At 37.8% G+C, this 27,392-nt stretch overlaps 1 protein-coding gene across 1 annotated transcript in view; it reads left to right on the top strand.

The window, feature by feature from the left end:
• The window catches only part of LOC128049737 (bifunctional heparan sulfate N-deacetylase/N-sulfotransferase 4), a 281,519-nt gene that overhangs the window by 217,393 nt on the left and 36,734 nt on the right, over window positions 1-27,392 (top strand). The window contains exon 6 of the mRNA XM_052642048.1: window positions 18,494-18,676. Within this exon, the coding sequence (XP_052498008.1) occupies window positions 18,494-18,676 (183 nt within the window). The remainder of the gene's footprint in view (window positions 1-18,493; window positions 18,677-27,392) is intronic.

Here is a 27,392-nt window from a genome sequence, read left to right on the forward strand (position 1 = left end):
AACAATAGACTTGTTCCAAATTGGGAAAGGAGTACGTCAAGGGTGTATATTGTCACCCTGCTTATTTAACTTATATGCAGAGTACATCATGAGAAATTCTGGACTGGATGAAGCACAAGCTGGAATCAAGATTGCCGGGAGAAATATCAATAAACTCAGGTATGCAGATGACACCACCCATATGGCAGAAAGTGAAGAAGAGCTAAAGAGCCTCTTGATGAAAGTGAAACAGGAGAGTGAAAAAGTTGGCTTAAAGCTCAACATTCAGAAAACGAAGATCATGGCATCTGGTCCCATCACTTCATGGCAAGTAGATGAGGAAACAGTGAAAACAGTGGCTGACTTTAATTTTGGGGGCGCCAAAATCACTGCAGATGGTGATTCCAGCCATGAAATTAAAAGATGCTTACTCCTTGGAAATTTATGACCAACCTAGACAGCATATTGAAAAGCAGAAACATTACTTTGCCAACAAAGGTCCATCTTGTCAAGGCTATGTTTTTTCCAGTAGTCATGTATGGATGTGAGAGTTGGACTATAAAGAAAGCTGAGCACCAAAGAATTGATGCTTTTGAACTGTGGTGTTGGAGAAGACTCTTGAGGGTCCCTTGGACTGCAAGGAGATCCAGCCAGTCCGTCCTAAAGGAAATCAGTCCTGGGTATTTATTGGAAGGACTGATGTTGGAGCTGAAACTCCAATACTTTGGCCACGTGACACGAAGAGCTGACTCACTTGAAAAAACCCTGATGCTGGGAAAGATTGAAGGCAGGAGGAGAAGGGGACGACAGAAGATGAGATGGTTAGATGGCATCATCGACTCAATGGACATGAGTTTGTGTAGACTCTGGGAGTTGGTGATGGACAGGGTGGCCTGGCATGCTGCGATTCATGGGGGTGCAGAGTCTGACATGACTGAGCGATTACACTGAATTGAACTTGGTGTTTTCTTGATTTTTTATATTCCTTAAAATCTTGCATCTCTGCCTTCACATTTCAAGTAACAATCACCTCCTCTAGTCTTTAGTAACTGACTTTAGGAGAGAAATACCTTCTGACAGTCCTGAAAGGAACTCTGAATCTTTCTCAGTTCTTCTATAAATACGTTTGCTTCACAGTCTTCTCTTTTGAGAGAGTTCTTAGTTTTATTTCTTCTCTGAATCCAGCAACGTACTAGGCTGGGCTCCAAGACTCTCCCTTTTGCTTTCCCCGAGGTGGAGCTAAAGCTCAAATTTGTAGCCTCTCAGAGGCCTGCAGAGTTGGCCTGCTTTCCTGTGCGTGCTCACTATTAGTCTCAGGAGCACCACTGCGAGCCCGCCTGCAGAGTTGACCTGGTTTACTGCACATGCTCACTAGCTGTCTGGGGAACACGTACTGAGGACCCTTCACAGGGTAAAAGTGTGTGTGGGTGAGCCGTGCAAAGCTCTGAGGTTTCCTGTGGCCCACTTGAAGGAATCTGCAGACAGGCATGCCCAGAGGCTTCTGGATGGGCTTCCTGATGGACTGAGAAGCAGTTCCCATTGAAGGAGCTACAACCCTTCAATGCCTCCAAAAGTGTTATCTGCCCGTCTTCCAGCTTGTCCCCATTCACCAGTCATTCAGTTCATGACTCAGGACTTTGGATGGGTTGGGAGCATCCTGCACAACTTGGGAAACTGGGTGTTCCCTCACAAGCTTTCACTTGCCCTCTCAGGAGAAATCGTGGCTTGAGAAAAATGTGTCTTGGCAGTGAACTGTGCTGTCCTGGGGGAAAGGTGATATGGAGTAAACTTAAACTCTTTCTTTGATCCTCTCCAGTGCATCCAAACTCTTTTTTTCTTCCACTGGAATCTGGACTTCCTCAAGGGCTCTATCTTCAGTGGGTGATTGTCCAAGATGGTGTTCTCCGGGGACCCCTGAACTGAATCCAAGAGGAGCTGGACTCAGTTCATAGGCCACTGTAGGGGTCACAGTGGGGACCGAAGTCTGTATACCCATTACCCTACCCACGGGTGGGATAGACTCCCTACAGTTCCCTTGGAAATGGTCCTGGATCCCACAGCTTTCTCAAAGGCACTTTGGTCATTGCTTTTGTTGCTGTTGTTTAGTTACTCAGTCATCTTTGCAGCCCCACAGCCTGCAGTGCACCAGGCCTCTCTGTCCTTCTCTATCTCCCAGAGTTTGCTCAGATTCATGTGCATTGAGTCAGTGATGCTATTTTACCATCTTATCCTCTGTCGCCCCCTTTTCCTTTTGCCTTTGATCTCTCCCAACATTAGGATCTTTTCCAATGAGTCAATTCTTTAAGTCAGGTGGTCCATGAATGTATGTCAAATTGTTATTGCTTGAAGGTGAGACATAAATGAGGGACATATTCATTCACATTGCTGACATCACTCCTCAAGACTGATTTTCTTAACACCACTGTTTAATTTGTATCATTTCCCATGGCTACTGGCCAGGTCATCATTATCTCTCAATCATTTGACTAGAAAAACCTCCTCAATGACTTCTGACCTCCAATCTTCACCCCTTCTCCAAAGAAAGTCAGCATATATTTCCTAAAATGCGTATCTGACTATACTTCACCCCTGTTCCAAATTTGTCAATGTTTCTCCATCATTCTTGGAGTTGAAACTCAAACCCTTCAAGAACTTAAAAGATCTGTATGAACTGGTCTTTTCCTTTCTCTTGCTACCGTGTATGGGCTACACTGCATTTTTACTTTCTTGAATGTGAACTTTCACCAGCTGTCATACACGCATTTCTTTCTTCTGGCACGTGGGTCACATGTCACCCACTCCTACCCCAACCCATTCTCTTACATGAAGTGGTCCTAACTCATCACTTTTCAGATTTTTAACTCCAAGCTTCTTTTTTTTTTAAATTTTCTAAAGTCCTTCTTTAAGTTGTTTTTTTTTTTTTTTAATGTGAACCACTTTTTTTTTTAATTTGTTACAATATTGCTTCTGTTTTAAGTTTCAGGGATTGAACCTGCACCCCCTGCGTTGGAAGGTGAAGTCACCACTGCACAGCCAAGGAAGACCCCTTCTACAAGTCTTAGATCAGTGCCCAGCTCCCTGCATCTGTGTGATGTCATAGAGGAGGGAATTGCTACATCACATTGTATTATAATCTGCTATGTTCTTTACTATATCGCCACTTAACCCTCAACTCTTCTAGGCAAAAACTATTTATAGTTTATTAATAATTGTATCTCCAGTCCCTAATTGACTGACACTTAGTAGGCAATTAATATTTAATAAATTAAAATTTTAATAAATATTTAATAAATAATCAATTGGTTGACTGGAGAAATAAAAATTATTTCTTTTCCCCCTTGAAAACTGTTGAACTCTGAGGCTATTAGCACAGCTTACACTGATCACTAAAAGACATGTTTCCTCCTCCCAAGGGCTGAACTGGCCATGATTATTCCTGGGGTTATGAATTTTCACTTCCATGACTTTTACATAGCATTATTGAAGTATGGCTGGAAAGGAGATTCGATCTTTTGAAAAGAGAGTAATGCTAAGTAGCTCAGATAGGAAGCAGCGTCGGTTGTTTGTCTCCCTTCATGTAAAAATGGTACGTCCTTGTTCAGAATCAAGGCACGCTAAAAGGCAATTACGGCAACATCTAAAACCTGGATTCTGACTTGACTATTAAAGCAAGACAAAACACAAATATATTCGATGGCGATATGGTTGTGAGCATGTGTTGCCTGTTAATGACTTAGGCCTCTATTAATGCACAAGAAGAATGGAGAGTACAGCTCCTGCTCACTGAAATAGAGCCAACGCCCGCTGTTCTCTGTTAGGACAGCTGCCCTTTTCCCAGCGGCTTTGACGAAGTCACAGCCCAACTTCTTCATTTAGGAAGATCAGTGTTTACACTCTAGTTGGTCTTGAATCAAAATAGTTCTGACTTGTTAATAACTCACTAACCAAATATTATGTCTGAAAAACTGGGACACTGGTAAATAAGCAGATGCAGAATGGAACTTCTGTTGCATTAGGCTGATAAATGGAAATGGAACAAATAAAAAATGTAATTTAGCAATTCATTATCTCCTATTAAATACCAGCTGTTTTCAGGGATTTAGGATAGGGTGTTTTGTGTTTCCCCTCACGTTTGGAGAATATGGGGAATAATTGGAAAGCAATGAAGTTATTTCACATTTTCTACTAGCAAAAGTAGTGTATGATATACCAAGGACTCATTTGTTTATTCAATAAATATTTGTTGTGCACCTAGTATTCTCTGACATCTTGCAAACCCAGAGTAGCATGTATGAACTCAGAGAGCTTACATTTAAAATGGGAGTGAGGGAGCAAGAAGCAACCAAACAGATACATAATGTCAAGTGGTGACTGCCTTGAAGGACAAGAGTAGAGGTCTAGGGGTACTTTGATTTAGGTACGTACAGGTGGAGCAAAGCAGACATCAACTCATGGCATTACTTCCCTCGAGTACTGTCTATGAAATCTCATTGCACTTTGTGAAATAAAAGATTACATTTAACAATCTTGTCCTATATTGAATCTTAACTGCAGCTGTCAGAAGTGATTCTGGGGGATAAAACTTACATTTATTAAGAAATTGCATGAAGACTGCAAAAGTGCTTCATATGTTGGATATCAAACAGTGATTTTTACTCTGGTGTAAATATATCCAACATTTTCTGGTTTGACTAGAAATCACAGTAACTGTCATAAGCATGATATATGCAGTTATTTCAGCAAATCAAAGAAACACCAACTTTGCTTACAAAAGATATTACCTCTGAGATGTATATCAACTAATTAAAAACTATATTTGATATGTTAACTACTCCATAGTTACCTTAATTGAATATGCATAATGGTAATACATTTTATAAAACTGTAATTTATTGTTTCCATTTATAGTAGAAAATTCTGAGATTCAGAGATATTAATCTATATGGTAGGGCAGAGACAGTCCTTAAACCCAGGAATTTTGGTTCCATATTTCATATTGGTACTGTCCCACTGTGTGCAAACCAAACTGATGTGAATTATAACAGCAACCCAAAATCCTTTATGTTTTCTGGCTTAGGCCATAAAGACTCCCAGGATAATATGTTAATTATTATTTAAAAAAATAAATAAAAAACTGTTTGATTAGCATTATTTCCTTCATCAAGCCTGCTCCAAATTAAAAATAAAGGTTTAGTTTTTTACATACCCAGGAAAAGTCTTCCATATTATAATAGTCAAGGGTGTGGGATGTTAAAGCATCAGCTGAGAGCAGTAATTAATTATAAACGCCTGTGGCGATGCTCATCTTACATGAAACCACACTGAAAGTCACAGGGAACGAAAGAACTCCCTCTGCTTAGAGAAGCAGGCTGAGTGGTTGAATCAATAGCTGGAGTGTACTCAGTAGAGATTTAAAGACGTGAACTAAATCATTCCTACATTTTTCCCGTCCATCTGCCCTAGAGATGGTGAAATATGCTTGACTCTGGACCTTTCTTTGCTTCTCTTTCTTCCTTTTACGCTCTTCCTTCCTGCCTTCCTGCCTTCTTCCTTCCTTCCGCCCTCCCTCCCTTCCTGCCATCCTGCCTTCTTCCTTCCTCCACCCTCCCTCCCTCCCTCCCTTCCTGCCTTCCTGCCTTCTTCCTTCCTTCCGCCCTCCCTCCCTTCCTGCCTTCCTGCCTTCTTCCTTCCTTCTGCCCTCCCTTCTTTCCTTTCTTTGTTCCTTTCTTCTTGTTCTCGTCCTCTTTTTCTTTCTCCTTCTAAAACCAGTTTTAGAGAAAGACATTTTGAATGGTCTTTTGAAATCAATGTTTCTTTAATATTGAAAGTTTGGAGTTACTTTCAATTTCTAGAACATATTTCTATTAAGAAATATGCTAATCTTTCCATATGAAATAGCAATTTCTGTCTTCACTGTGTATTATTTTGAAATGTTCAAAGTCAATAATCAGTTGAAATTGTATATGAGTAGTGATATATTGAAGTAGTGACCTATTTCTTTCACTTCTAAAAACATTTAATACATAAATCAAATTTTATGTTGGATCAATTCTAGGAAAAGTTTACAAAGAAATGTTAGTTTTGACCTAATGTTGTTACAAATAAAATCTACCAGATAATTAAAATGACAGAAGGAGAAAAAGCAGATAAACTTGTTTCCAAAGTCTCTGGCAGAACCTTGGGTGTGAGCACTGATTCTGAATTCACATACCCAACTTTGAGCAATGATTTGCTGGGATTCCATCTATAATCTCAGAGAGAACACTCAGACCCTTTAATCTTCATGTACCTTTTCTCTAAAACAGGGTGAGTTCTTAGTACTTAATCAATACAACAAAAATGAACATAAAGCCCCATGGCAAAGTTCTATAAATAAATTAATATTATGATTCAACAGCATCATGTGTTTAAAAAAATCATTGATCAAATTTCAATATATGATACTTAAAAAAAATAAAGTGGTATAATTCAATAGTGAATTCCAAGCTAATGATGGGCTTTTAGACTGAGTGTCAGAGTAATATAACTGTGTTAGATTTGGGCAAATGTTCCTTACTTTTGGCATCTGAAAACACAGACATATGCATATACCAAGTAATTAGTTGCCCAGAACTGAAAAGGTAGTATTGGGGTGCCTCTGATTATAATACAAGAATTATGTCATAAGTGCTTAAAGCTGGTAATGTTGGTATAGTGCTTAAAACTTGGTAATGAGTGCTTAAAACTTGGCAATGTTAAGTGTAGTTTAATTCTTAGTATCTCTTGGTGGTTCCAGCCTATGTTCAGAACAAATAGACATAAGATCTCCTTTTATAGGAAATATATGGGTACAATGCCAAAGCCCATCAGAGGAACCATCAGAGATGCCTTCCCCTATATTCCATCTATCTTCACATTTTATGAGAACTAAAAGCCTAGTCAATTATTTAACAAACTAATGGACATATTTTTAAACACAATCAACTCTTTCTGGAGAGCAGCACACTGACAGGGCCACAGAGGCAAAAATGGAAACTAACTGCTAATATTTAATGTTTATCTGTGCTGTGGCATGAAGACAGGGCTAGCTGCCTTAAAACAGGGTACATTTCTTCTTGCTCTGCGAAGTTATCGTATCTTCCTGTATTTGTTATAATACTGTGCTTTTCCTATGAAGCAGGTATCTGACAACTCTGTGAACGATTGCATTTTTAGAGGCACTATAAGGCACAGAATTGATATCCAAATATTTCAAGAGTACTTTAAATAAGAATATATGCTGTAAAAATGATTTTAAATTCCAATTTAAGCTACTACACTTGATTTTCTGGTTATGGATATTAGCATCCATACAATTTACGGTGCCATTGTGTTTGTCATACAAGTAGGAAAAGCCAGAAAACTGTTCTGGTATTGGCAGTCTGAAAATATTTTTGCTCAATTTAGAGAAGGTTGATGCTTCATTTTCTGGATAAAATAAAGCCTTCCCCCCCCCCCTTTTTTTCCCCTTATCCTCTCTACTTAATAAGACAGGCAAAATAAAATGATATACAAAACAATTGCATGACTTGGAGCTAAAGACTCAGAAGAGCAGTCACTTGCCCATATTTACAGAATAATATTTTGTTTGTCACTGCAACAGGCTGTGCTTTTATCCACATTTAAAAATTAGCCTTCCCATGGCTCAGCAGGGGAAGAGTTCACCTGCAATTCAGGAGACACAGATTCGATCCCTGGATTCAGGGTAAGATCCCCTGGAGGAGGAAATGACAGCCCCCTTCAGTATTCTTGCCTGGGAAATCCCATGGAAAGAGAACCCCGGGGGTTACAGTCCAGATGGTCACAGAATCAGACACAACTGAGCACGTGCGTGATGAAAAGAAAGGTTATTCTTTAGAGTCCCATTATTTTTATCCAATTCCCTGTTACCAACATTTATACATCACTTTATTTAAAACCTCCTCTTTCTTTGAACAGTAGATACTGCCTTCAATGGATTATTCCGCAGGTCATGATTTTCTTAAATTTGGTGAGTGTGTGTTGCACCTGACATCGAGAAACTCTGTTTTATGTTTTTAATGAATAATTAGACTATGAGAGTACCTTCCAGCTTGATTTTAATTTTTATGACAGATTAAAGGAAGAATTTAGATTTCCTTCATGTTTGGTTACGATAGAGTTGAGAGTGTGGAGAGTGAGGGAGAGACATACGTCTCAGAGACAATGAGAAGGGGGAGGCAGCCCAGAGGCCAGCGTGGTGACAGAAGCCTGGCGTCAGTGATCAGGAAGACTTGCCAACAGGGGGCCTACTGACATTAACATTGGATATCTTATTCTTAAACTCATCCATTGAACATGATATCTATGAAAGGTAAAGCACTGCTTGTCTGAATCCATGCAGATCTCGGAGCTGCAGTATTTCCAGATCCAGTGGGTTTGCATTTGTAAACCATTTGCAGCATGGATCACAGTCATACCTTTTCTAGATGGTGCTTTGGGAAGTATTGGGCAAAAGTAGTTTTACTATATCCTGAAGGAAATAACAATCAGAATAAACGCACTGGATAAGTGGAGGAACATATTGTTTAGTTGCAAAGTCGTGTTTGACTCCCCATGGACTATAGCCCTCCAGGCTGCTCTGTCCATGGGATTTCCCAGGCAAAAATACTGGAGTGCATTGCCATCTCCTTCTCCAGGGGATCTTCCTGACCCAGGGATCAAACTCACATCCCCTGCATTGGCAGGCAGATTCTTTACCACTGAACCATCAGGGAAGCCTGTGGTGAACATATATTGTGTAAAAAATAGTAGCAATATATTATGTCTGTAAAAAATTATTTACAGCTATTTTATACTGCATTTCTTTTGACTTTCCTTATTTATGCTTCTAACAACATCCAGCCTTAATTTGTCTTACTCTTCCTGCATGCTCTGAGTAGTTTTGGTTTTTTTTTTTTTAAGTAAACAAGACATGTGGCCAGAAATCCTAAAACTAAAATGTTCTGTCTGCAGAATAGGCACTTTTAGCAACTCATATATGCACAGTTAAGCTGTACTTACAGAATTTTTCTTCTTAAAGTGCAGTCAATTGACCACGTACCAGCACTAATTTATTTCTAACCAGTAAAACATGTACGCATGCTGCCCGATACACAGCTATTGCAACTGTTGTGGCCAGGTTGCTCGCCTTTTTTCTCAGCAATGGGACGTTTAAATGCAGAGGCGTGCCTCAGCTTAGAACCACACAATGTCTGCAGACTGCTTTCTTCTAAATGTGGATTTTCCATTTGCCTTGCATCCGTGTTTTACTTCCTTCAGAAAGCACAACTTGTTCTAAGGAAATTCTCGATAAACGACAAAATTAGTAGGCCACAAAATCTTTTAAGAGCATTATGGCAATGCCCACTCTATAGTATATATCTGCTCATGATATAAAAATAATTTTTACCATATTCTCCAAGTAGTATTTTTTATTTATGATTTCGTCAGATTTTAGACAATGACAGGTGCCTTAAAATTCTATCTTAAAATAACAGTGCTAGAGGGCAGGTGGTAGATTTCTAGGACCTTATAATATTTCTTCAGACATTTGCCTGCAGCCTGCCTGGTTTTTCATAATAATTTCAGTCCTGAGGAACTATAATTATCCTGGAGAATTCTACTTATACGGTCTTATTTCTTAATTACAGTAGTGACATGAGATAAATGTACACTTATTGGGATCAAATGCATGTTATTTTGTGGTGATTACAAAGACATTTTCATGACAGCAATTGCAATTATATGGTTATCAACTAGTGATACTATGTTATGTTCTAAAAAGTCTATAATTAAGTCCTGCCAAGAGGGCACTTTCTATTTGGAAAAAAAAAAAAAAAAATTGAGCTTAAATGTGAGAGAGTTTGACCAATGTAAAGACCCTGTATCTGTTCAAATAATTCCACATGAATCTCAAGATCATTGTATCAACTAACATTTGAGGGATTTAATTTAAATTTCTATCTAAACAAGCTTTGTAAAGAATATTCTTTAAAATGGTTTTTCTCTCTTTTGACCTTTAAAATAAAAACCTTTGAATACACCCTGCGGGCTGGGTGGGGGGCAGGTGAAAATTGACTGGAAATATGATAGGTGTGATACTGCCTTCAAAGATAAATTTGTAGCCTATCTGTAAAATTATTTTCAAATACTATAAGTTGTTGCCTTAAAAATAATCATGTGAGTCCAAAAATAATTTATGTTCTGTCATTCTGAGTTAAAAAAGAAAATCTTTATGTTGCCAAGATAATACCTAGATTTTCTACTTTCTTCTATAGAAGTGTTCATATCCTTGGTCTTCTATTTTCAAAAAGGCAAAAGTAAAGCAATGATGGATGTCAAACTCTATACATAAGACTGTTTAGGTGAAGGTTTGGGGTATATCATATATCAGCTTTGCCTAGGTTTTAAATTCTGCTCTGCCATTGAATGTGGGACCTGAACAAATTATTTAACTATGCCTCAGTTTCTTCATCTGTTGAAGGGGACGATAACCATACCTGCTTTATAAGACTGTGGTGAGGACTAAATCATTTCATACATGCAAAGGGCTTAGAGTTATGCCTAACACATAGTAAGTGTGTAATACTTGGTGATATTTTATGTAATTCAGGATTTTGAGGGGAATAGTCCAGGTTCTCCCATTCTCCTCCCTACCTTCAGCCATGGTGAGGAGTATCTTCAACCAGCTTAGTGGGCTGTCCTCAGAAGATCCTTTTCAGCCTTTTAGTAAAGGGCATTCCTTGAATCTGATACCTTTAACTTACAGCTTATACTATCTTACCAGAGTGCTTTTTTCTTAATTCTTGTGCAAGCTAAAGCTCTATTTTTTCTAGTTTTATTGAGATATGATTGCCATAGTGCATTGTTTAAGTTCAAGGTGTATAGCAAAATCACTTGACTTAACATACATTATGAAATGATTACCACAATAATTTTAGTGACTATCCATTATTTTATATAGATACAAAATTAAATTAGAAAAGAAATATTTTCTCCTCATGATGAGAACTTAGAATTTACTCTGTTTACAAGTTTCATGCATAATATACAGAAGTGTCAATTGTATTTATCATGATGCACATTATATCCTTTGTAGTTATTGATCTTGTAACTGGAAGTTTATACCCTTTGACTACCTTCATCCAATCCCTCCTCCCTCTTCCCACCCCCTTGCCTCTGGTTGCCACAAATCTGATCTCTTTTTCCGTGAGATTTTATATTTGTTTGTTTGTTTTTGACATACAGTTGATGTACCACACTATCTTAGTTTTTGGTATACAACATAGTGATTCATTATTTCTATACATTTTTTTATAGTTTTTTATTTTTTAAATTTTAAAATCTTTAATTCTTACATGTGTTCCCAAACATGAACCCCCCTCCCACCTCCCTCCCCATAACATCTCTGTGGGTCATCCCCATGCACCAGCCCCAAGCATGCTGTATCCTGCGTCAGACATAGACTGGCGATTCAATTCTTACATGACAGTATACATGATAGAATGCCATTCTCCCAAATCATCCCACCCTCTCCCTCTCCCTCTGAGTCCAAAAGTCCGTTATACACAGCTGTGTCTTTTTTCCTGTCTTGCATACAGGGTCGTTATTGCCATCTTTCTAAATTCCATATATATGTGTTAGTATACTGTATTGGTGTTTTTCTTTCTGGCTTACTTCACTCTGTATAATCGGCTCCAGTTTCATCCATCTCATCAGAACTGATTCAAATGAATTCTTTTTAATGGCTGAGTAATACTCCATTGTGTATATGTACCACAGCTTTCTTATCCATTCATCTGCTGATGGACATCTAGGTTGTTTCCATGTCCTGGCTATTATAAACAGTGCTGCGATGAACATTGGCGTACATGTGTCTCTTTCAACTCTGGTTTCCTTGGTGTGTATGCCCAGCAGTGGGATTGCTGGGTCATAAGGGAGTTCTATTTGCAATTTTTTAAGGAATCTCCACACTCTTCCATAGTGGCTGGACTAGTTTGCATTCCCACCAACAGTGTAGGAGGGTTCCCTTTTCTCCACACCCTCTCCAGCATTTATTGCTTGCAGATTTTTGGATCGCAGCCATTCTGACTGGTGTGAAGTGGTACCTCATTGTGGTTTTGATTTGCATTTCTCTGATAATGAGTGATGTTGAGCATCTTTTCATGTGTTTGTTAGCCATCCGTATGTCTTCTTTGGAGAAATGTCTATTTAGTTCTTTGGCCCATTTTTTGATTGGGTCGTTTATTTTTCTGGAATTGAGCTGCATAAGTTGCCTGTGTATTTTTGAGATTAGTTGTTTGTCAGTTGCTTCATTTGCTATTATTTTCTCCCATTCAGAAGGCTGTCTTTTCACCTTGCTGATATTTTCCTTTCTTGTGCAGAAGCTTTTAATTTTAATTAGATCCCATTTGTTGATTTTTGCTTTTATTTCCAGAATTCTGGGAGGTGGATCATAGAGGATCCTGCTGTGATTTATGTCTGAGAGTGTTTTGCCTATGTTCTCCTCTAGGAGTTTTATAGTTTCTGGTCTTACATTTAGATCTTTAATCCATTTTGAGTTTATTTTTGTGTGTGGTGTTAGAAAGTGATCTAGTTTCATTCTTTTACAAGTGGTTGACCAGTTTTCCCAGCACCACTTGTTAAAGAGATTGTCTTTACTCCATTGTATATTCTTGCCTCCTTTGTCAAAGATAAGGTGTCCATATGTGTGTGGATTTATCTCTGGGCTTTCTATTTTGTTCCATTGATCTATATGTCTGTCTTTGTGCCAGTACCATACTGTTTTGATGACTGTGGCTTTGTAGTAGAGCCTGAAGTCAGGCAAGTTGATTCCTCCAGTTCCATTCTTCTTTCTCAAGATTGCTTTGGCAATTCGAGGTTTTTTGTATTTCCATACAAATCTTGAAATTATTTGTTCTAGTTCTGTGAAAAATATGGCTGGTAGCTTGATAGGGATTGCATTGAATTTGTAAATTGCTTTGGGTAGTATACTCATTTTCACTATATTGATTCTTCTGATCCATAAACATGGTATATTTCTCCATCTATTAGTGTCCTCTTTGATTTCTTTCATCAGTGTTTTATAGTTTTCTATATATAGGTCTTTAGTTTCTTTGGGTAGATATATTCCTAAGTATTTTATTCTTTTCGTTGCAATGGTGAATGGAATTGTTTCCTTAATTTCTTTTTCTCCTTTCTCATTATTGGTGTATAGGAATGCAAGGGATTTCTGTGTGTTGATTTTATATCCTGCAACTTTACTATATTCATTGATGAGCTCTAGTAATTTTCTGGTGGAGTCTTTAGGGTTTTCCATGTAGAGGATCATGTCATCTGCAAACAGTGAGAGTTTTACTTCTTCTTTTCCAATTTGGATTCCTTTTATTTCTTTTTCTGCTCTGATTGCTGTGGCCAAAACTTCCAGAACTATGTTGAATAGTAGCAGTGAAAGTGGACACCCTTGTCTTGTTCCTGACTTTAGGGGAAATGCTTTCAATTTTTCACCATTGAGGATAATGTTTGCTGTGGGTTTGTCATATATAGCTTTTATTATGTTGAGGTATGTTCCTTCTATTCCTGCTTTCTGGAGAGTTTTTATCATAAATGGATGTTGAATTTTGTCAAAGGCCTTCTCTGCATCTATTGAGATAATCATATGGTTTTTAAACGACCACCACAATATGTCTAGTTACCATCTACCACCATACAAAGGTATTACATACTTATTGACTATATTCCCCACACTGTACATTTCATACCCATGAATCATTGATTTTGAAGCTAGAAGTTTGTACCTTCTAATCTCCCTCACTTATTTCTCTCCTCCCCTGAGCCCCCTTATCTCTGGCAACCTCCTGTTTGTTTTGTGTATCTGTAACTCTTGTTTCTGTTTTGTTCTGTTTGTTCATTTGTTTTGTGTTTTAGATTCCACATGTAAGTGAAATCATACAGCATGTGTCTTTCTCTGTCTGACTTATTTCAGTCAATATAATACCCTCTAACTCCATCCATATCACAAATGGCAAGATTTCATTCCTTTTATGGCTAAGTTATATTCCATAATATATATATGTTCCCATATATATACATACGTGTACATATACATATATATATATATATATATATATATATATAGAGAGAGAGAGAGAGAGAGAGAGAGAGAGCATCTTCTTTATCCATTCATCTAGTGATCGGCATTCAGGTTGCTTCCATATCTTGGCTATTATAGATAATACTGCAAAAAAGATAGGTATGCATGTGTCTTTTCTAACTTGTGCTTTCATTTTCTTCATATACATACCCCAGAGTAGAATTGCTGAATTATGGTAGTTATCTTTTTAATTTTTTGAAGAACCTCCATACTGTTTCTCACAATAGCTGCACCAATTTACATTCCTAGCAATAGAGCATGAGGATTCCCTTTTCTCCACATCCTATCCAACACTTGTTATTTATTGTATTTTTTTATAATAGTCATTCTGACAGGCTTGAGATGATATCTTACTGTGGTTTTGATTTGCGTGTCCCTAATAATAATGTAAAGCATTCTTTCATGTGCTTCTCAGCTATCTATAAGTCTTCTTCCAAAAAACGTGTCTATTTAAACCTGCTGTCCATTTTTTAAGTGGGTTGTTAGGACTTTTGTGGTGTTTTGTTGTTGTTGTTTGAATTCTTCATATACTTTAGATCAGTCAGTTCAGTTCACGTGTGCAGTTGTGTCCAACTCTTTGTGACCTCATGGACTGCAGCATGCCAGGCTTCACTGTCCATCAACTCCCAGAGCTTGCTCAAACTCATGTTCATCAAGCCGGTGATGCCAACCAACCATCTCATCTTCTGTAGTTCCTTTCTCCATTTACCTTCAATCTTTCCCAGCATCAGGGTCTTTCTAACGAGCCAGCTCTTTGCATCAGGTGCCAAACTATTGGAGCTTCAGCTTCAACATCAGTCCTTCCAAAGTATATTCAGGACTGATTTCCTTTAGAATTGACTAGTTGGATCTCCTTGCTGTCCAAGGGACTCTAAAGAGTCTTCCCAACACCGTACTTCAAAAGCATTAATTCTTCAGTACTCAGCTTTCTTTATGGTCCAACTCTCACATCCATACATGACTACTGGAAAAATCATAGCTTCAGCTAGATGGACCTTTGTCGGCAAAGTAATAACTCTGCTTTTTAATATGCTGTCCAGGTTGGTCATAGCTTTTCTTCCAAGGAGTAAGCATCTTTTAATTTCATGGCTGCAGTCATTACCTGCAATGATTTTGGACCCCAAAAATGTAAAGTCACTCACTGTTTCCATTTTTTCCCAATCTATTTACCATGAAGTGATGGGACTAGATGCTATGATCTTAGTTTTTTGAATGCTGAGTTTCAAGCCAGCTTTTTCACTTTTCTCTTTCATTTTCATCAAGAGGCACTTTAGTTCTTCTTTGCTTTCTGCCATAAGGGTGGTGTCATCTGCATTTCTCAGGTTATTGATATTTCTCCCGGCAATCTTGATTCCAGCTTGTGCTTCATCAGGCCCAGCATTTCACATGATGTACTCTGCATATAAGCTAAATAAGCAAGGTGACAATACCCAGGTTTGACATTCTCCTTTTTCAATTTGGAGCCAGTCTATTGTTCCATGTCCTGTTCTAACTGTTGCTTCTTGACCTGAACACAGATTTCTCAGGAGGCAGGTAATGTGGTCTGGTATTCTCATCTCACAGTTTGTTGTGATCTAGACAGTCAAAGGCTATGACATAGTCAGTGAAGCAGAAGTAGATGTTTTTCTGGAATTATCTTGGTTTTTCTATGATGCAACGAATGTTGGCAATTTGATCTCTGATTCCTCTGCCTTTTGTAAATACAGCTCAAACATCTGGAAGCTCTCAGTTCATGTAGTGTTGAAGTCTAGCTTGGAGAATTTTGAGCATTATTTTGCTAGCGTGTGGGATGAGTGCAATTGTGTGGTACTTTGAACAATTTTTGGCATTGCCTTTCCTTAGGATTGGAATGAAAACTGACCTTTTCCAGTCCTGTGGCCACTGCTGAGTTTTCCAAATTTGCTGGCACAATGAGTATGACACTTTATCTTTTGAGTGCAAATTTTCTGGCATATTGAGTGTAACAGCATCATCTCTTAGAATTTGAAATAGCTCAACTGGAATTCCATCCCCTCCACTAGCTTTGTTTGTAGTGACCTTCCTAAGGCCCATTAGATTTCACATTCCAGGATGTCTGGCTCTAGTTGAGTGATCACACCATCATGGTTATCTTGGTCATGAAGATCTTTTTTGTATAGTTCTTCTGTGTATTCTTGCCACCTCTTCTTAATATCAGTTGAAAAGGACATCTTTTTTGGTGTTAATTCTATAAAGTCTTGTAGGTCTTCACTGAACCATTCAACTTCAACTTCTTTGGCATTAGTGATTGGGGCGTAGACATGGATTACTATGATACTGAATGGTTTGCCTTGGAAACAAACAGAGATCATTCTGTTGTTTTTGAGATTGTACCCAAGTACTGCATTTTGGACTCTTTTGTTGACTATGAGGGCTAATCCATTTCTTCTAAGGGATTCTTGTCCACAGTAGTAAATATAATGATCATCTGAATTAAATTCACCCATTTTGGTTGATTTTAGTTCACTGATTCTTGAAATGTTGATGTTCACTCTTACCATCTCCTGTTTGACCACTTCCAATTTGCCTTGATTCATGGACATAATATTCCAGGTTCCTATGCAATATTGTTCTTTACAGCATCAGACTTTACTTCCATCATCAGTCACATCCACAACTAGGCTTTGCTTTGGCTTTGGCTCAGCCTCTTAATTCTTTCTGGAGCTGTTTCTCCAATGGCATATTGGCACCTACCAACCTGGGGAGTTCATCTTACAGTGTCATCTTTTTGCCTCTCCATACTGTTCATGGGGTTCTCAAGGAAAGAATGCTGAAGTGGTTTGCCATTCCCTTCTCCAGTGGACCACATTTTATCAGACCTCTCCACCATGACCCGTCAGTCTTGGGTGGTCCCACATGGCATGGCTCATAGTTTCATTGAGTTAGATAGTAACTCATATTTTAGATAGTAACCCAATAAAGCTCTACTATTTTTAAGGTGAAAGATGTCTTCCTTACATGATATTACTCTTACTTTTCTCATGAAGTTAATGAAATAATTGTATTAATTGTTCCAAAGTATATATGTAAATAGTAAATAATGAAATGTATTTTTAAAATGCTTATATGTGTATATGAGGTTGAGGAACAAGTACAAGCATTGTCTATGGTAGAAAATGTTGAGCTCCCTTTTTAATGAGTTGCATTTGTAATTTCCTCAGTTTAGACCAAGATTATGCAAGTTCTCTTTTATTTGGTATTATTTTTTTCATTCCAGCTGCAATCCTTGATGAGTTGTATATAAGATTATATTTTTAATCACATTCAAATTTTTGTTGCTCTCTCAAGAGCAATCAATCTAGATTTTTACTTTTTCCTAGACTCTGATCCACAATACCCAATTCTACAATATATTTAAAGTTAATCCTGAGGAAGGAAAAGTTATAAAAAAGTAATAAATGTGGAAGAGTAGTTGGCTAAAGGCAATCAGTGGCTGTGCAAACATTAACAGTTTCTTTATTGCAGTAAAAATTCCTCATTAGACCACAAAAAGACAAGTTTTCTTAAGTTTGATTTCGTTTCAAACCATATACATACATAGACTAAAAATTCTGAAACAATTGTTTAATTTTAAAACTGGTATGATTCTGGTTCTTTGCTAGTCTGGAGGTTATTAGATTATTGAATTTGATAATGTTGATTCCACAATGGGGAAAAAGCTAATATGTAAAGTAACACTATACTTTTAATGAACAATGAGGTTGGCCTATCCCAATTTCAATTTTTATTCTTAGAGTGAGTTTAAGAGTGACTTTGAAGTAGAAATCAGATGTGTGACTTTCTACCAGTATTAGTCTTTGCAAATTGCCATAACAAGACATCACAGACTGGGTGGTTTAAACAACATACATTTATTTTATCAGTTTTTGAGGTTACAAGTCCATGATGGAGGTGCCAGAAAATTCAGTTTCTTCCTGACTTAAAGACAGCCATTTTCGGGCTATGTTCCCAATTGGCCTCTCCTCTGTGCATTGCAGAAGGGAGGGAGAGAAAGGGAGAGACAGAGAGAAAAGGAGAGAGAGAGGAGGAATGCACTGTGGTATCTGTTTTCTTATAAGGCAACCAGACCATCAAGTTAGGATCCTTATGACTTCATTTAAGCTGAATTACCTCCCTAAAGAACCTACCTCTGAATACACTCACATTGGGAGTTACAATTTCAACGTGTGAATGTGGAGAGCGGGACTACAATTCAGTCCCTAATGCCACCTAAAATGATAATTGTACCTCTCATAAAATTCCACGTTTAGGTGAAGTTCTTCTTAGAGCTTCCATGCCACTTTTTAGCATATGCATATGATATTTCTGGTCACTTTTATTTTTCAGATCAGCATTTTCATGACCCATTTGTCAAACTATGGGAATGACCGCCTAGGGTTGTACACCTTTGTGAACCTGGCCAACTTCGTTCGGAGCTGGACCAACCTGAAATTGCAAACTCTGCCTCCGGTGCAACTTGCACACAAGTACTTTGAGCTCTTCCCTGAGCAAAGAGATCCTCTCTGGCAGGTAACACTGAACATTCTCTCCTGGGGTGAAAGAGAAAAAACTAGCAATTTGTGAGCACTGAATTGATGTTGGCAATTCTGCTGGAAATACTATAGCTGGCATTTAACACAAACTTCTTTTTTATCCAGTAGTTGTATTCTCTTCAATGATGCTTTTTATTTGTTTTGTGGATTAAGTATTTGCATTTGGGGTTTGTTTTTCTGCGGGTTTGTATGTTAGTCAGTTGGTTTGGAAGTTTTGCCTAGAGGATATTGTTTCATTGTTGGTATTTTCTGAGAGCTAATCATTTTGACTTGCATTTAGCGTGGCCACTGACTAGCAGGAAAATGGTTAGGTGTTAGGTATCTAGTGTTGAGGCAGTCCAAGTGCAGGTTGGAAAATAATTTCCAGACATAGACCATTTCAGAAAGGAGGAAGGTTGTTAAGAAAAAACAGCAGAGATAAAGTGGACACTGCGAGCGCAGTGGGCCAACACCTCCTGACAGGCCTGGGAGAGTCAACCATTTTTATGAGTTAATAGCCAGTTTTTATAGCCTCAAGACAAAGGAGATTCCTGCTGGATGGTTTGCATTAGGTGATTGGTTGGGGTGCTATAGTGTGTTTACTGGAGTGGGCGTCTTTGCCTAACTGGGAGTCAGGGAGCTTGTTAGTGATTACCAGGGGGCTTTTGGTAACAGTTACAAAGGGGCTTAGTCAGCTTTGGAGGTGACCTTGGTTCTGGGCTCTGCTTCTGTGGCCTTGGTGCAAGGCCTTGCATCTGTGGCCCTGGGGCAGGACCCATCATCTAAGAAGATGGGCTACCCAAGTGGCTCAGCAGAAAAGAACCTGTCTGCAATGCAGGCGCCACAGGAGGCACGGGCTGATCCCTGGGTCGAGAAGATCCCTGGAGGAGGAAAGGGCAACCCACTCCAGCATTGTTGCTAGGAAAATCCCATGGACAGAGGAGCTTGGTAGGCAGTCCATGGATAGCGTTGCAAAGAGTCGGACACAACTGAGCATCTGACCACACAAAGCACATATCTAGAAAGACAGAAATCAAGGGCCACCATAGTCTAAATGGCTATAACTAGACCTTGATATGTACATGTTCAACACAGATAGTCTAAATAGAAAAGGAAAGGCTTTTTGCTTCAAGCCCATACAGATTCTATCTTTAATATGTCTTCAGGGTTTTGTTTTTAAATCCTGTCTTTCACTAGGTCAGATCTATTGATAAAGAATTGTCAGTTTTAATTCAACTTTTTGTGGGAGCCACTGAGCCTCAGGGCATGAAAATGTAAACTAGCTGCTTCTTACCATTTATCTAGGAAAATGCTACCTTCTACTCTCTTGGTTCTTTATGCATCAGATTACATTGACCCACACAATCAATAAGCTGACTGCAGAGAGCGGATCAGATGGTCCCCTGCTAAGTAGTCAGTAGAGGAGTAGCATCCTCATTAATGAGAAATCACTGTGAAACAGGCTTTTTACCATTTCCTCTCCCTCTCTTGTGTTTCTCTTTATTCCATAATTCATGTTACATGCCCTTCTGTGTCTATATGGTAAAAAAAAAAAAAAGAAATCCTCCATATGTTTATTGAGCATCTCCTATGTATAAGGCAAGGCTAATTGCTCTAGAAAATTCAAAGAAGAATAAAATGCAGTGCTTTCTCTCAAAGTCAATAGAACATTTTGTTGTTATTTTTATTCACTGTTACATATTTTAAAATCTGTTTTAAAACAGCTACCGTAAGTCATACTTTATTTTAATGATTTATTCAGCAGTTTGGTGTATATGTTAAGTAGACAGATAAATAAAGGCATAATTTTTATAATGTGTATACTCATACTACATAGATGTTGAATTTCATGAAGGCAAAACCTTGTGTCCCATAAATGGTAGTTAAAGTGCTCACATACTTATAAAATTGATAAATCATTGATAGTAAATCAATTCTTTTATCACATATTTTTATTTATAAGATATCTATAATTCATGGTACAGGAACAATAAAAAGTAGCTAACTTAACCAAGGTGATAGATGATCTAAAAAATGAGTCAGTGGCCCCAAACTCTACTATCTTCAGAGGGAAAAAAAAATGCTTTTTTAAATGAAAAATTTATACATCTTAATGCTGTATGAGTTTTTAAAAATAAATAATTGTATTCACTGATAGTTTTCCATCTCAGTGACACTACTTGTTTTCTTTGGAAATGAGCATAATCAAAAACACATCAGCTCCAATAAGATTTGGTCAGTATTATGGTTTTAAATTTGATGATCAAATGTTAGATATGAAATACTGTGCTAGTTGAATAGGGGTATAAATGAAAATTAGAAAAAGAAAATAGCATTATTCCTTAGAGAACTGCATCACTTTGGAAGACATAAGAACATATGCATACCCAAAGAAAAAAAGACATTTGTGAGTGTGACTTATAATTTTGAATAGCATCATAGAGGTAAATTCCTAGGGAGTTCTTAAATGATATAATTAATCAGAAAAGGCATCAGATAGTTCACAAATTTAAGTTGCTGTTTTCATTTATATTTCTATTACTAAAACATAGCTTATTATAAGAGTATTTAAATAATACTCGAGTAAATGTTTACTAAAAGTCTCTTGTTTTATTACATGAATTATATAATTTATATGGTTACTTTTAACTGAAAAATGAAGTTGTAAACATTTCTTACTAACTAACGTGCCATGTGTTCCTAAATGTATTTAAGAAAGAAAACAAGGACTAATAAGGAGAACTGCAGTTAAGTTGAACAGGGAATTATTCACATATATGAGATTTTGAGAACCATAGACTTATTGAAGCAAAACTTTTCCAGTCAAAAGGGTATCCTGTGAACTAGTGAAATTGCTCAGTTGTGTCCAAGTCTTTGTGACCCCATGGGCTATAGCCTACAAGGCTCCTCCATCCATGGAATTTTCCAGGCAAGAGTATTGGAGTGGGTTGCCATTTCCTTCTCCAGGAAGATATTCCTGACCCAGGGATTGAATCCAGGTCTTCCGCATTGCAGGCAGACACTTTACCGTCTGAGGCACCAGGGAAGCCGAAAAACTGCAAATGCTGTAGTGAAGATAAAGGTCATAATACTTTTGATTTCCTTTCGATGGTGGTTTTCTCTTCTTCTCATTTCATGTTTATAATAGCAAGCAAACAAAACAGCTATAAGCATTATCATTGTGTCCTTTATATAGCATCAATTTAATTTTACAAAACATATATAATCTTGAACTTGAAAGTGTTGCTCAGTCGTGTCTGACTTCTTTGTAACCCCGTGGATTGTAGCCTGTCAGATTACTCTGTCCATGGAATGTTCCAGGCAAGAATAGTGGAGTGCATAGCCATTCCCTTCTCCAGGGATTGAACCCAGGTCTCCCACATTGCAGGCAGATTCTTTACTACCTGAGCCACAAGGGAAGCCCCACACGTAAGCATAACCAACACTAATTAAAGGTTTTACAGTCCATTCATCACAACCCTGAAGAGATAAGATCAATTAATATTATGTGTCTCTGTCACTACGATACATTCTCTAAGTTGAATGTTGCAGATACTGTATTATATTTATTATAAACATGCCTTTTTATTTAGTGCATTTCACTTTTAAAAAGTCAACTGTTATCTTTCCTTAGATTTTCAATTCAAGCTTTTTTATTGTCACAAATAAAAAGAAAATGTGCAAAATGATAATCTTAACAGCTATTTAATTTCCTTTGGCTCCTTACATAGATTTTCATTAGCACCAACTAACAGATATGTGAAAACATCTTTGTCACCTAATTAAAAAGTGAAATATGAATATCTGTCAATGGCCAGCAGGGAAAGTACAACACAGAATGTTCTCCCTTCACTGGAAGTGGCTTCTTTTAAAGTTGTTTAATATGAGAATATGTACTGAACACACAAAGAACTCGATCCCTAGAGTTCATCCTCCTCAGTGCAGTCCCTGGTGTGTAAGATTCTTAAAATTATACTCATAGATTTCTATTAATTCATGCCCCTTTTTGTTTGGGTGGAATAATCACTATAAAGCATAAAGGAATAAGGCTTCCTGTTGTTTTTTTTTTTAATTCCCATTATAGAAACCCAGACCCCAACATGGAGGCAGTTGGAAGGTCAGATCATTGCACATTCACTAATCGATGCTTTTAAGCTCTCAAGCTGTCAGGTTAGCTCAGTCTCAATCTCCAGTCAGTCACTCCAGGGTCTCACTGTCAATAAATGTGCCAAGCGTGATGTGGATTCCTGCTCGCCTGTGTGACCAAGGGAATGCTCAAAGAGCTGCAGCTCCTCTCTTTCCAGGCCAGTGTCTCTATGAGTAAAGAAACAGGGGAACAAAGCCACAGGGTGCTCACCTTAGGGAATTAGCACCTTGGTAGGTTCTCGCTGGGCGATCATCTAACTCCCGCTTAGAAATGATGAGATCTGAATGTTTATGACATAAACAAAGCACGTGGTCTAGTGATACAAACACTGTAGATTCTATAAATTGGTGCTGACACGGAGAATTACGGATTGTAACAGCAGGAGACAGTGGGGCACCCAGCTCAACCTATTCATTTTAGACACCGAGAAGGTACAATTACTTGACTATTAGGGACAAGTCAGAACTGAAGCTCAAGTTGCCTTATTATTCCTGGAACTCCAGTTTAGTCCCAACCACACCAAGATGGTAGTTTTATGTTTAGAATAATAAATATACCTCTATCCTTGAGTGTCTATGTAGAACGAAATATCAGGAACACCTTGTGACTTCAGAAGCACAGGGTGGAGTACTCTGTGAATTGATGCAAACAATGCTTTTGAAATACCTGTATAATAAAAAGAAAGGTCTTTGCCTTCATGGAATTTACAAACCATTATAGCTCCTGGTTATGTGAACAAAATGACATCATAAATTTGTCTTCATATTTTCCCCCTTTTTGTTCACTCTATACCTTATTTATGACTCTATTATTGCACTTACCATATGGTATTGCAGGCGCCTGTGCTTGTCATATACCAGCTCTTGCAAACCTTAAAGGGTAAGATGTTGGTAATCTAGAACCTAGCATTGTACCATAGCTACTGTCAATAAAATTATGCAAATGTATCAGCAAACACAGAGGGTGTGTGCGAAAAAGCAGTGAGTGGCGCACTTGTTTCTTGGTAATAGAAGGCATATAATGGGACATGACCTTGAGGAGCAAATGCGAGCCAGTCAGGAAAGCTTTGTGAGCTGTCAGAGTAATTTGGGTTTGATAGGCAACAAGTGTGTTCTGAAGATGAGCGTGAAATACCTTTTTAAGTGTTGGCCAAAAAAGATTATACCAGAAGTTTTTGTTTGTTCTTTTCCGTGACAAATGAGAACGGGGAGGAGCTGCAGTTAGATAATAATCTAGATATGAGAGAGGGAAGTGCTGAGTAGCTTCATGGCTATGGGGGGAAAAAGTGAGCCTTAAAAGAAAAAAGTGTTAGAAATTGTTTGTGGGTGAGACCCTGAGATTAAAGGAACTCTGATATATAAGTAATTATCCCCATAGCTGGGGAAACAAGAGTTCTATAATTTCATAGTCTTCACTTCCCTTTATTCATCTTTTTGCCTTTCTGGTGAAATAGCCAGAACAACTTTCATCACTTCACACTTGGAGCAGAGGCACAGATTTCATCATCATCTGATACATTTTTCCTAATCACCATGTGGATTTGTGTGTTACAGTACTACATTTCTCTTCTTAATTCAGAATAGTATTTAAACCTTTCAGAAATTCTTCCCAAATACTCAAGTAATTCCTCATGATTTTAATTCTTTTAGTATTTTAGTTATTTAGTTTACCATGAACCATTTCATTCTTTTGATCACACAAAAGACATCCAGAAATGGTGACGTAAGTCATGGATTTTTCTTTTCCCATTAATCAGTTGCAAATACAATCTTGTCAGGTGTCAAATTCTCCACACAAGTACCTTACTAAGGTTTCATCATGGTAAAACTACTTGCAGATAGCAAAAGAAAAAAAAAAATGATAATACTTTCATACTTGATGAATCAAAATCACCATCAGATAACTATTTTGTACCCCTAATTCAAGTATAACAATAAAAACTGAATTTTTTGTGTATGCCCTACAGAAATGTCTGATAACTTTTAACATACTATAAGTGAAACATTATATGAGACCAACCTATTAATAAGAGTTTAAAATACAGTTTCTTTCACTGCGTTGGTTATCCAGATTCCCTGATAGTATATTCATAAAACCATAAATAATAATATAAGGTATTGTATGCAAGAGTGTACAGTCATGTTTGAAGATACTCAGAGCTACAGGGTAAACTTGTCTCTTCCGCCTGGGGTCAACTGTGCTTTTGAGAATATTTTATGGGAAAATACAAGTAGTGTGAATTTATTGAATAAAGATGGTGTAATATGGTGAAGAATGCACAGGTGTTTAGGATAAATCAGAGGTATTTTGTGCTTAAAGCAATTCTTGTGGCACTATTACCATGATCCACACATGAACCACAGGCCTCTTTCACCAATCTAACCCCCAGAGGTGGGCATTTATGCACCTTTGTAAATCAGACTGGACTTCCCAGGTGGTGCTAGTGGTAAAGAACCCACCTGGGTTCGATCCCTGGGTCAGGAAAATCCTCTGGAGGAGGGCATGGCAATCCACTCCAGTGGCGGGCTACAGTCCATAGGGCCTGAAGAGTCAGACACAAATGAAGCAACTTAGCATGCAGACACGAATCTGAGTACTTTAGCAGAAAAGTTTTCTGAATAAGAATCAGACTATTACACAGGAATTCTGTGGAGAGGGCATTCACTGTGGATCAGTGGCACACAGAAAGGAAAAGCTTTTCCAAGGAGCTGTTGGACTCCCTGGCTTATATGATGTGCAGGTAGAATCGAGTCTTTGCAAAGATGGTGTGTGTCTCAGAGTTTCTCCATAAGGATTTGCTGACTGAAGCACTGAGGATACATATCCCTAACCTATTAAAATTCTTCATCAGTGTACGTGGATTGTATTAGGCTTAAATGACTTTGAGAGACAAAACATTGAAAGTCACCAGCTTGTATGGTGCAGACTGGAAAATAATTTTCTTTAAAGATGTGCGCATGGCAAAGTTTAGTAAGCAGAATAAAATTTAAAACAACACACCAAGATAGGTGGAAGCAGAAGAACTTGAAAAACAGAAACACCTTTCGTGGCATTCTCCTTTAAACACTGAGGTCAGACTAGCAGAAAGCAATTATAGGGAATGAAGAGAAAACCGATAACCTGGAAATGTTTCTAATTAACAAAATAATCCTTCTACCATGAGCACTGGGCAATTTTAATGTTTCGGCTATTAAGGTCTAGAGATCTCCTAGTTGTCTGGAAAAGACACATGACCTGAGAGAGGATTATCAGTCCAATTGATAATTCTATGGTGTCCTTTTCAGGGAAGGGTGTGGAGAAGCAGTGAGCAGAATAAATTGTTGGTTAAAAAAAAAAAAAAAAAAAACGGCAAGTAGGTTGGAATAACCAGATCTAATGAGAGCAAAAGTTATTTTCATCATTCTATAAAACATGAATTTCAGGATCAGGACAATGGTGTGACTTTTTTAAAGTATGTCTCTAGCTTGATAGTAAATTTGAAATTTTTACTTAATTAGAGAGGGAAAATCTAAGTGCTCATACCCTTCTTAGTAACATGATTTCACCAGAATCTACTGCCCTAAGTCTGGTTAATCATCTCGGGGAATCTCGTGTCCACTCTACCTATATCGACCAAAAAGTAAATCTGCCTCACCTCATCATATATTCCATGTACAAAATCTACCTGATTCCCGTCTACCTGTGTGGGAGACAGTTGCATGCATTTTCACTATGCTGGCACTGTTATCATATACACTGCCTAAAGCAGCTTTAACTGAGTATTTTTCCAAAGTTTCGGCATTATCTATCATGCTAGATACTAAAAACAGAAAATTAGAGTGTGTTACAGTTTCAGATATGTAGGGAACACTTAGATAGGGATATAATTGCTTTATAAGTTTCTGATCTTTAGGATTAAAACAATAACAATGGCACAAAGTATGAGAAAGTGCATGCAAATGCGCCCCTTTTCTTATAATCATTGTAGCATCTTCTCCCCCTGCATCCCTTCTCTCATATGCACACACACACACACACACACACACACACACACACACACGTGCAATTTAACAGCAGAGACAACCCCAGCTTTGGATTTCAAATCTGAAACTAATGTCCTGTGTCACCTTCAGCAAGACCTAAATAAAACACCTTGCATCTCAGCTTCCTCAGCTATAAAGAAGGGATAATACTATCTGTCTTGCCAGGTTGCTTTGAGGATTAGAAATAATCTATATCAAGCAAGTGTCTGGAATATAGACGGTGATCAATAAAAGTTAGAAATTATGTTAGCTGTTATTCAGACAATAAAAGGAGAGTCAGAGTAGGAAAAGTCTAAACAAACATTTTCAGAATATAAAATAGGAAATGCAAACATCCTGTTATTAAAGCTGTGATTAACAGAGACAAGAAGGAACATACCAAGAAAAGAGATGAAAGAAGAAATATGGGCATCCCAATAGGCCTAAAATGTTCTAACATAGAAGGAATGAAGTTAGAAACAAAGTCTGTCCAGACCAATGCATACAAATGCCACCAATTATAAAATACCTACAGGAAAAACTGAAGTAATATAAATTGAATTAAT

The sequence above is a fragment of the Budorcas taxicolor genome, chromosome 6 (assembly GCF_023091745.1).
Source record: "Budorcas taxicolor isolate Tak-1 chromosome 6, Takin1.1, whole genome shotgun sequence".
Classification (NCBI taxonomy): Eukaryota; Metazoa; Chordata; class Mammalia; order Artiodactyla; family Bovidae; genus Budorcas; species Budorcas taxicolor.